A 12,033-nucleotide genomic window follows, 5' to 3' on the forward strand; every position below is an offset into this window, starting at 1 on the left:
ACATCTTAATAAAAAAAAAATAGCACCTCCCAAGTTCCTCAACATGCCTCTTCCTGACCTTGACACCTACCGGCCCAAGTATGAATCCATTATTGGAAATATATTTTTGCTTACTTTTCATGATAGGTCTACAAGCAACACATGCAAACCTAAAAACAGTTGCATTTTACCTATTTCTGAACTTTACACAAATAGTACTGGACTATATGCATTTTTGTAACAGTTTTTCTTTGACTCAACTTTGTGTTCCTGAGATTAATTTATTTGAGAACAATTAGCCTTAGTTTTTTTTTAACTTTTAATTTTTAGATCATTTAAATTTACATGCAATAGTATAAATTATTAATTTGAACTGCTGTATGGTTTATTTACCATTGGACATTGGCACAGTTTCCTGTTTGGAGTAAACAATTTTATAAGAAACATTCTCATTCATGTACCTTGGCATATTTGTGCAGATGCCTCTCTAGTCTGTCCCTTATAGTGGAATTAGTACTATTTTTATTTTCAATTTTACCAGATAATGCCAAAAAAGCTTTTTAAGGTACCAAATTACTCCCATTATTAGAGCTCCTCTTGGTCCAAAGACTCACCACAAGTTGATACTGTCTGACTTCCCAATGCTTGTGAATCTTGTATGTATATAATCATATTATCATCGAGACTGTATTTTTAATTTCTCACATTATGAATGAGGTTAAGGATCTTTTCATGTTATAGGCTATTTGGAATTTCTTCTGCAAAATGCCTATTAAAACCAATTGCTTTTACTTACTGATTTGGGAAAAGAGCCCTTTTTTGATGATATATGCTAAAAAAAATACCCTCTACTGGTTTAGGATCTTTTTGCTCTACGATGTGTTTTGGTAAGCAGAAATTTTTAATTCAAATGTACCAAAATTTATCAGTTTTCAGTTACCTTTTATGGTTAACTGCTTTTATATGCTAAAAATTACTTCTCTACTTCAAGGCAAATTATTATGTATTTTTTTAAATAATTTCTTCTCTGCAGAAATTTTATAGACTGACTTATCTCTTCAAATGTTAAGTGATGCTGTTTCATAGTCTGTGTCTGATAACTCCAACATCTTGTATCTTTGCAGGTCTGTTTCTATTGTCTGATTTGTGCTGGCTGCTGCTTGTAGGGTTTTCTTTACTTGTATGCCTGCCTACTCAAGGAAACTATATGCCTGTGTCTGAATAATTAAGAGAGAAATAATCCGGGGTCTAAAATAAGGTAGTTTTCTTCCAGACCAGAAAAGATTGGACTTTTCTTCTACCAATCTCCTGAAATCTCTAAGCAGTCTAGGATCTCCTGAACTTATTATAAGATCAGACCATTCAGGGGCGCCTGGGTGGCTCTGTCAGTTGAGTGTGGGTTCAAGCCCTGTGTCAAGGCTCCGTGTTGACAGCTTGGATTCTGTGTGTGTGTGTCTCTCTCTCTGCCCTTTCCCCGCTTGCGTGTTCTCTCTCTCAAAAATAAAAACATTAAAAAAATTTTTTTTTAAAAAATCAGACCACTCAGGTAATCATAAACCTAGAAATCTGTAAGAAGGCTGGTTTACTTCTAGTTTACTACTATTCTGAAAAATGTAAGCTTTGGATACCAAGTGAATAAAAGAAGGGTTACTAGACATCCCATCTTGAGCAAAACTACACTTAGAAGTTTGTCTCTGTTTTCTCAAGGCTCTCAAAATCTCAAAATCTCAGGTGTTTCTTCTGAATTCTCAAAAGCCCTCAGGTGGAATGCAGCTTTCAGTACTAGGCTTATTTCTGTTTTTACCTTCTCCTAGATTTTGGTCTAGTTAGATTTCTCACTATATTCTTACCTCTTTGAAGCTTTCGGTGGTATTTTATACTGCATCCCTCCTATGGGAGAGTTGGTCTGAATAACTTATGCCATCATTAATAGAAGCTTTTATCTTTGAGGAGCTTTAAAAAATTATTTTAAAGTCAATTTTAAACTGCTATTTTTGTCTCCTATGAAGGGAATAAATCTCCTAGTTGTAGATTGTACTGGCTTTCTGAAGTTACTTTTCTCATATACCTCAATATTTTAGTTAACTTCTCTGTACCCTTCCCTGTCTAGCACTTTTGCTGTTGCTTCCTCTTAAGATTCTACCAATGCCCTTCTGTACTCTGAATGGGGAGAATATGAAGTTTTCCCAGCCCTGTGTGAACACCAGAATTGTTGGTTAGATCTACTGCTTTCTGCTGGTTCTTTCCTCCACCTCAAAAGTTTCCTCTCACACATACACAGATCAGTACTAAACCAAAAAGACTTGAGAGTGCCCTTCTGTAGATCTCTAAAGCACGCACTCTCTCTCTCTGATGCTCTCTGCTTTCCAGTATTCTCCTCCACAAATTCTAATCACCTGTCCTCCCTGAATTCCAACGTCTCTTTTACTCTCCCTGAAACCATCATTCTCTGCTTCAAATCCTTGTCAGTGAGCTGTAGCCTGGAAACTGCCTAAAGAGGAAGCTAGAACATTGTAGGGACTCGCTTTGTTTTCCTTCTTTCAGGGATCATAATCCTACACTGCCTATTGTCCAACGACTAAAAACTTTCTTATTTGCCTGGTTTCTTGTTCTTAGAGAGAGGGTAAATCCAGTCCCTGTCATTCCATCATGCACAGCAATGGAATTTTTTTTACTGCAAAAGCAGTATTTCTAAAAATTGGAAAAACGGGAAAATTATCCACAACTACAATATCCTAATGCAGTCATTTTCACCTTCTTCCACTTCTCTTTATTTCTTTTTCTAGTTTCTATCTGGATATATATTTTTTGCTTTCCCCCCCCTCAAGCAGCAACACTTTTCTTAACCATAATTCTAACAACTATGTAATATCCCATCAAGACAAGTAATCAACTAGGTACATAGTAATCAACTATGGGACACTTGTTAAATTTTCCCAAAGGTTTTTTGTTATATCACATTCCCTTAATTTGGGTTCTATTACTACCACTGCACTGAGACTCCAAGGTCACCACATAAACTACAGGCTCAATATTTTTGTATGCCTATTTTCTTTGACTAACTTCACAGAATTTGATATTTTGGTGCAGTTCTTCACATTCATTTCCCAAAGAACTAAGTACTAATGCCTTAAAGTATCTGCTGTAAGTAATGAATTACTTTCTGGGCTATGCATTTAGAATGATACTAGCTGTGCACCATCCTTAGGAAAACTGAAAAAAAATGGTTATTCAAATCATGTCTGTAGGGCTTAATTCTCCCTGTGGTAAAAGCTGCTAGAGTAATCTTAAAAATTTTATCTTGTCATCATGTAAGTAGTATTACTTTGCCCGAGTTTTTCTCAAAGCTCTCTTTGTTTCTTCTAACCTCTGCCTTAATAAATACTGGGTCCTGGGGGCCTTCAGTTACTTTTTGTATTGCCTTAATTAAAAACTTTTATCTGATATACACTATTATCCAGATGATCTCTAATTCAATTTTGATACAGGGCTTGACTCCACAGTTTCTAACTACCAACTAGTATTTTTTGCCTATATATCCTCAAACTCAATAAAACAAATGCTGAACTCATTATCTTAGCCTCCCAACCTCAACACCTGGTTTTCATTCAGACACGCCCACTGGAGTTAATAGTAACATAACTTATTCAATCACGAGGGTTCAAAACCTGTTATGCTCAAAGCTCCCTTGTTTCTTGTATCCAATCAGTTAGAAAGTCCTGACAGTTATTCCTATATAATAGCTTCCTTCTTTCCTCAAGTGGCAGAAATTAGAAAATTAATTTCAAGTCTTCATGTCCTCATGGCTGAAGGATTATGATTTTGGGACTTCTTCATTTCAATCCATCAAAAACACCAGACCGATCTTCATAAATCACAATTTTCACCACATTACTCCCTAAATCAAGTCTACTATGAATTCAGTATCCCTATAAGCACAGTGAAAGCTGTGCTTCTCAAACTTTACTCTGCATATGAATCATTTAGCTATTCTGCTAAAATGTAGACTTACCATTCATTAAGTCTGGGAGGGGCCTGAAATTCTGTATTTCTAACAAACTCCCAAGTGATACCAATGCTGCTGGTTCAGGAACCATACTTTACACAACAAGAGTCTGAGAGTAGAAAAAGGGAGGCAAGCACAGTACCTTACACTAACTTGGCATTTCCAGTAATACAAAGCTCAAATTCCCCATCCTAACCTTCAAGTTACTTTAATGCAGTCCCACTCAACTCTCTAGTCTTTAATTCTTGTGCTTTATATAAATCCTATAAGCAATCAACAAATTATTCAGTGGTTCCACTAATGAGGGTTCTCAACAGTAAGTGATCTCTCCTTTCTTCTCCTCTCCCAGAGGACACCCGGCAATGTCTAGAGACATTCTCAGTTGTCATAACTGAAGGACTGCTACTAGCCATCTGGTGCGGAGGTCATGGATGCTGCCAAAGTCTACAATGGACAGGACAGCTCACTACAACAAAGAATTTCAGCCCAAAATGTCACCAATGTTGACACTAAAAAACTGCCCAAATGTGTATTGTTTTCTGCCTCCCTACACTGGCTCACTTGTTCTCCCTACACTTATTTCCCTTCTTCTTACCCAAAACCTACCCAAAGTTCAAAGCTGACTCAACTATTTTTTTTTCTACACCACCTCTGTAGACTAAAAAGCTCACCAATCCATCCCTATCCTCTACTTAAATAACATTTAAAAGGGCATGACTGCTATATACTAGGAACCCTTGTAGGCTTTAGATAAAGTTAAATTTTAAAGTACATAGTTGCAGTCCACCATGTGTTTCTAACGGAGAAAACACATAGTAAACAGTGTGGTAACTGCTGCAATAGACAAGCTCAAGATACAATGGCAAAAGAGCCAAAAGAGAAAAACATCAAATTGCAAGGGGTTATATATTTCAACAATGGCTTCTAAAAGGATGTGGTCTGACGAATAGCAGTTAAATAGAAGAACGTAGGAGGAGAGAGACAGGAAGAAAAAGGCAATCCAACCAGAAAGAAAAACACATGTAAAACATAAACAGGTATTACTAGAACTGCAAATAGTTTATCATGATTATTAAATTTGGGTTGTAGGAAAAGTGAAGAAAGGGATGGAACAGAAGAAGCTAGAGATATAGGCATGGGTAAAATCGTGACTAGTCTTGTCTTATAAACAGTCTTGAGTTTTAAACCACTGAATATTGTATTAATTCAGGGGGAATTACTAAAATTTAAAGCAAAAAAAAGTTTATTCGCATGAGCTCCCTCTTCCACACATAAACTATTACTTTCTAGATACTGAACTTTTGTTGGGACCTTTTTTACCCTGATGGCCTCCACTTGATTTTTCAGATATTTATGCCTTGCCTTCTAATCAAACATTCCTCAAAAGTATCAATTTCATTAATGTGAGTTACATATCCCCACAGCTGTGGGCAGTATTACAAACATATTAAGTCTTCAAGAAGTTAGTTTCATTTCTATTTTTAAATAGTATCTCTAAACATGAAAAAATATCTACCAAAGTTGGAAAAAACTGCTTTCCTGCATTTCAGAGACCCTGAAATTATGCCTTTAAATACCAGGGGCTAGTTACTTTTTTTGTCTCTCTGAAAGCTGGAACTAAGACCAACTAAGGAGTACAAACAGTTTTTATGAGCATTTAACATCTGGAAGGAAAGTGAAGGAGGACTGAGGAGGGGAGCTATCAGCAGGTGGGCAAACAGGTAGAGGCAGAGCAAAGACCTCCTGTTAAAGGAGTACTATTCTGGGTGGAAATGGCTCAGGTTGCTATTACTCTTTAATCCTTATTCTGTTATTCCAAAAGTATAAACCAGTATTTCCAAACTACTGTCCTTTCACTGTAAGTGGTTAATAAGCTCATTTTAAATTCCACCATAGATTCTAACAGTTATCAGAAAAAGGCAGAAGATTGTTCATTACAATCAACAGCCCAAGATTCCAACAGCTATGAAATCCACAGGAGCAGAAATAAAATTTGATTTCAGAAACAAACATGAGGTGTATCAATGAGCTCTAAGACAATGGACATTTAAATAAATGGAAAAGCTTATTTAAAGATGGTAATTTAAAGTTTGAAAATTTGAGAACACTGAAAATGTCAAAAACACTCAACACTTAGTATTATACATAAAAAATAATCTTTCATGAAGAAAGGAAAATAGCTAAGAACCACACAGAATCACATAAATGGGTACGGTAGATACAGACAAAATTTTGTTTAAATTGAGAGGCTAGAATTACAGAATTTTAAGACAGAACTTGAAAAATCATATTTGAATTATTTAGAAACTATATATATATATTTTCAATCATTTTAAATTCTTGAAATATTTTTATTATAATCCTTGCCACTACCACCAAAATATGTAATTCAAGCATACCTACCTAATACAGTTACGGTTGTAGAGGACTGAGCATTTCCAAGCGGGAATGTAACAGCTTTGCATATGTACTTTCCAGAATCAGAGAATCCTATGTTATGTAGAGTAATTGTAGCATCATTAAGTGAATAGTTTTTAAACAAGACTCTTCCCTGATATTCTCCTTGAACAGAGAATCCATACTGAGGATGATGAACTGCAACAGTCTGTGAACTTTTGCCATGGATCTTCTCCCATGAAATTTGTGTTATAGTTTCATTTACTTCAATTAAACACTTCAATGAAACATTCTTTCCCCATACTGCTGTGACATGTGGCTCCACAATAATTGGCCCAGCTAAGGCACCTATGGGGGAAAAAAATAGTTCTTAAAATGGAAATAAGTTATACTAACATCTGGTCATTCTCCTCCCACCTCCTTCCTGTTTCCCTCTGTCTCTCCCACTTCCCCTTCTACAGGTGCTCACATGCCCATGAGCACATGCACGCGCGCACACATGTTTATGAATAAATAACAGGAAGGACTCAAAAGAGGTAGATGTTTTCAGGGCTGAATGTTAAATCCAAAGAGCGACTCTCAAATAAATCAAATACCCGCCAGTATGGCTGTAGTGGAAGGAAAAAGTGCTAGATTGGGACAAGAATAAGTTTGGAAGATCAGTTCCCAGGCAAGCCTTCAGATGAGATCCCAGCCCTATTTGTTAGTTAGCAATAGATAACTACTACATGTAGGATCTGTTGAACCAAATATAATACCAAAGTGTCTTCCTCTAGAGGGTCCCTCTATCAAAAATATCTATAAAAAACTTAAGATATTAACTAACTACCAGAAAACATTCATTAAAACAACATTTATATAAATATGAAATCAATTTTTTCCATTTCATGAAGAAAAAAAATTCCACAAGCAAAAGTTAAAAAAAAAGACATCAAACTTTTCCCCTATAATGCTGATTTCCTTCCTAAAAGCAATGAACCAAATCTAAATTATTTTAAGAGAAATAAGACTAATATTTATGAAAACGAAACTCAAGCAAGATGCTGCTCGTTGACAAGTATATTTGAACATATATACAAGCCCTTGGAGAGCTTATAACTCACATGTCTCCTGACAAAATAAATATTCAAATTCAGAAGTAAACCAATGTAAACACTCAAACATGGAAACTGGATAAACAATATATTATACAAATAGTATCTTTAAAATGTAGAGCTATGTCCAATTAATATTTTTAAATGAATCTAAAAATGTAGAGGGTATCACCTAAAACATAACCACAAAAAATGTGTTTTAAATATGTTCAAACAGTTCTAAACAACAACAAAAATTTTACACAATATTATTTCCATGAGCCCTTTTTGGGAGGAAAAAAAAAACCATAAATAAATAAGTAAAATATAAGTAAAGAGACAGGCAAACTGTATCATCCAAACCTAAATGAATAAAAACAAATAATAAAGAAACAAGAGAGCAAACTGTGTCATCCAAGAGATGACTGAAGGTATTAAAAAAAAGGGCTGACATTTCTCAGTGACTATACGTAATAGCTATGGAAGAAAAAGGTCTTATTTAACCACTGCCCCCAAAAAGTATCAAGTCTCCCAAATTTATTGTGCTCTATCATGCTTTCAAGTATAGATAATTTCTAAGCTTTTAAAATTAAGCCAAGACATATAAAGTATTATAATGTATTTCAGCAAGCTATCATAAGCCTGGTACTAAACCAGAAAATATATAAATAAAAGAGCAATTTATGAATATTAAAATTTTCACATAATATTATGAAATAATACCCATCTTTCTATTAAAAAAAAAAAAAAGACACAATGACCAAGTAGGATATTCCAAGAATGTAAGGATATTTTAAAACTATTTACAACACTGAAAGCTCACATTGACTTTCTCATTTGATGCTCAAAAGTCATTCAATAAAATTTAACGTTCATTATCTGATTAAAAAAAAAAAATCTAACAACCAAGAAAAGGATTCTTAATAATAAAATGGATTTTTCTTAAATCAGTGGCCATCATTACACTAAAATAGAAGAAGGCCTGCTACTAAAAAAAGATGCAGACAAAATGGCACAGTATCATTACCACTATTCATTACCACTATCATTACCACAGTATCAATCCCAGTGCAATGAGGTTAAAAAAAAAAAAAAAAAGTAGGTGGCCAAATAAAGGGCTAGTAGAATCATATGGGTGCATATAAACATGCAAAATGTATAAAAATTATACAAAATGGTATAAGAGGTGATAACCATTACAAATTTATTGTAGAAAATGACAATATTTGCAAACATTAACATTCCAAACACCCATGAATAAAGGTATAAAGAACCTATAAATCTGAGCAAATGATATGGATAAATGTAAGATATGTCATGTTCCTAAGGAAAACAATACTACTTGGACATCCTATCTCCCCATACTAACAAACAAATTCAATGCAATTACAGTGAAAACTAATAAAAATTCTTGAAACTGGACTAGGAACAGCTAAGAAGTATTTCAAAAACAATGGCCCAGTAGAAGGGAGGAGAAATACTAAAGTAAAATAATAAACATACTAAACACACACTAGATAAAAATACTAAAGTAAAAATAAAAAATACTATTAGTATCTGAAAATAATTTAAAGTACACAAATGCATATACATATATATATACTGAATATATATATATATATACTGAATATATATATATACACATATATACATATATACAAGTTAAAATACAGAAACTGCATGTATATACATACATACATACACACACACACATACATATATATATATACATATATATATATAAAATGGTATTGGTATATAACAAAGTATTTTCTATGAGTAGATAAATAATGAGTCAAGATGCTAATAAGAGCTAATTACTAGGAAACAGAACCCTGCTTCACACTAAACACACAAACACATGCACGTGCCACCACACACACACACACACACACACACACACACACACACACAGGGACTGAATATCTAAATGTAAGAAACAGCTACATATACCTTCATATATACTGACAATAACTTTGTATATTCTGGCACATAATGTTAGTTACTCTTAGGAAGTGGGATACTGAGGATTAAGGAAAGAACTATCAGTTTTTACTTTTTGTTCCTCTTTGATGTCAAAATCATGTATAATAAGCAATGCTCATAATAAAAGCAAATTAAAAATAAAAATAAATAGAATTATATCCTCCTGAGGTGAAAGTAAAGAAGAGATAGGGTAGGGAAATGTTACAGACTGAGTATTTGCACTTTTCAAAATTTTTATATTGCAGTCCTAATCTCTAAAGTGATAATATCTGTAGATGGTGCCCTTGTGTGGTAATCAAGTTTATAGGAGGTCATGAAGGTATAGCTCCCATGGTGACATTAATGTCCTTATAAGAAAAAGAAGAGAGCTCTCTCTCTTTCCACCATGTGAGCACAAATCAAGAAGGTGGCTGTCTACATACAAGTCAGGAAAGAGTCCTCACCAAGAACGGAATCTGCACCTTGATCTTGTACTTCTCAGCCTCCAAAACTGTGAAAAATAAGTATCTGCTGTTTAAGCCACCCAGTCCATAGTGTTTTCTTACAGCAATCTGATCTAAGACATTAAGTATCAGAACAACCTGGGAAGGACAGCGCTAATCATATCTCCTTACAACCTGTAAGAACTATGGCCTAATTGAGCCATCATTACTAAAGGGAGTATTTGGAGACAGGAAAAAGAAACAATGAATCCACCGAATCAAAAACATATTTTCAATATTTAAGTATATTCTACAATATTTAAATAGGGAAAGCCACTCTCAGAATAAAAGAATGAAAAACCATCTAGAAAAAAAGGATGATAGATTTCATCAGAAAAACTAACCCCCTAGGGAACAAAGAGCTTGGTACATAAAAACAAACAAACAAACAAACAAAAAAACCCACTACAAATGGCTATTTTAGTAAGTGCTTAATTTTTTTAAGTTTGTTTGTTTGTTTGTTTGTTTAGAGAACACCAGCAGGGAAGGGCAGAGACAGCAAGGCAGGCAGAGGATCCAAAGCAGATTCCGTGCTAACAGCAAAGAGCCTGTTGTGGGGCTTGAACTCACGAACCGTGAGATCATGACCTGAGCTGAAGTAGTCAGATGCTTAACCAACTGAGCCACCCAGGAGCCCACGGTAAGTGTTTAATTTTACTCTAAGTATTAATATAACTACCAGGTTTTTATTTTTCACCTTTTGTTTTAATATCTAGGAGAAAATGACCAATTCTTACTTTCTAATTTTTCTGCAAAATTTTTCTCAGTAGTTTTTGCTTGCTATAAAAAAGTAAACTTTGGCACAGTTTTGTGTTGCTTCAACTCTTAAACCTCTGAGCAAGGCTTTATATTACCCTGTAAGTATTGGTAATTTGGCTCTCCCCTAGATTCCACAAGCTTCTAATGATATATCCCCTTTTTTGTGTTTGAGTTAGCCAGAATTACTTTCTATTGCCTGCAAACAAGTATCTAATATATTTCCAATCCTAGACTAAACCCAAAAGTTAAAAACCACTTCTAAGTAAGATTTTCCTCCACAGAATCTTAAAACTGTAGAGAAACAGATTCTCCACTATGGTTCTTATACCAAAGTCACTGAATGCCTCACTTCTCAAGGTCTCCCAAACATTAAACCTACCTCCTCCCCCACTTTCCCACATGAAATGGAGTTTGACAAGAAAGCAGAGGTGTGTCTTAGAGATATACAAATGTTGATTTCTAAAGACCTAAATTATTTAAAGTTTTTTAATAAAGTTCTTTATTAAGAGTGATGTACATCTAGAATATAAAGAGGCTAAGGAACAGCAAAGAATTGAACCTTTCATATCTGGCAAGACCCTGCCTGACACTGTCGTACGGTGTTCCTGATTACTGCACACTCTAGAGGCCAAAGAAAAACAAAATACCATTTGTAGCATTGACTAATTAATTAAATTGGATTTATTGATCTTTCAGAGAGAAAAAGAGAGAAATAGGTGTTTTCCTCCTACCTGTAGCTCCCATGAAAATACTAGAACCATGAAAATAAAACTGGATTTTTCATGTATATTTGAATAGTCAGTCAAGATTTAGAGTGTGATGAGGCTACAAATCATTTGGAAATATTTTTTAAAAAGTCTGTGACAGAAAAAGAAAATATGATTCATGTCCTATAACTTCTATGGGTTATTTAAAAGCAAAAAGTGACTTGATGTTCATATTAGAGATCATATTAAAGTATCTGAAACAGAAGTATGAAGTGACCACAGTTCACTTTCCTACCTCTCCCACTCCCAACAATGAACCAAAAAGTAATAGAAGTTATCACAAATCTATCTTTAATACTACCTTTAAAAAATGTTTTTAATTAAGTTTTTATTTTGAGAGAGAGAAAGAGAGAGAACAAGTGGGGGAGGAACACAGAGAGAGAGAGAGAGAGAAAGAGAGAAACCCTCTGTCAGTGCAGTCTGATGCAGGGCTCAAACTCATGAACCAGAGATCATGACCTAAGCAGAAATCCAGTCAGATGCCTAACTGAGCCACCCAGATGCCCCAATACTACCTTTTTTAATACTGTGATACTATTTTTTGTTACCACATCTCATTTCTCAACCTATGGAAATGGCAGGTA

The 12,033-nt window shown here is 34.5% G+C and overlaps 1 protein-coding gene across 2 annotated transcripts in view; it reads right to left on the minus strand.

The window, feature by feature from the left end:
• NECTIN3 (nectin cell adhesion molecule 3) overlaps window positions 1–12,033 on the minus strand; it is a 129,248-nt gene that overhangs the window by 82,896 nt on the left and 34,319 nt on the right. For both annotated transcript variants that reach the window (XM_047876145.1, XM_047876144.1), the window contains exon 2: window positions 6,389–6,730. In XM_047876145.1, the coding sequence (XP_047732101.1) occupies window positions 6,389–6,730 (342 nt within the window). The remainder of the gene's footprint in view (window positions 1–6,388; window positions 6,731–12,033) is intronic.

This window comes from Prionailurus viverrinus, chromosome C2, assembly GCF_022837055.1.
Source record: "Prionailurus viverrinus isolate Anna chromosome C2, UM_Priviv_1.0, whole genome shotgun sequence".
Classification (NCBI taxonomy): Eukaryota; Metazoa; Chordata; class Mammalia; order Carnivora; family Felidae; genus Prionailurus; species Prionailurus viverrinus.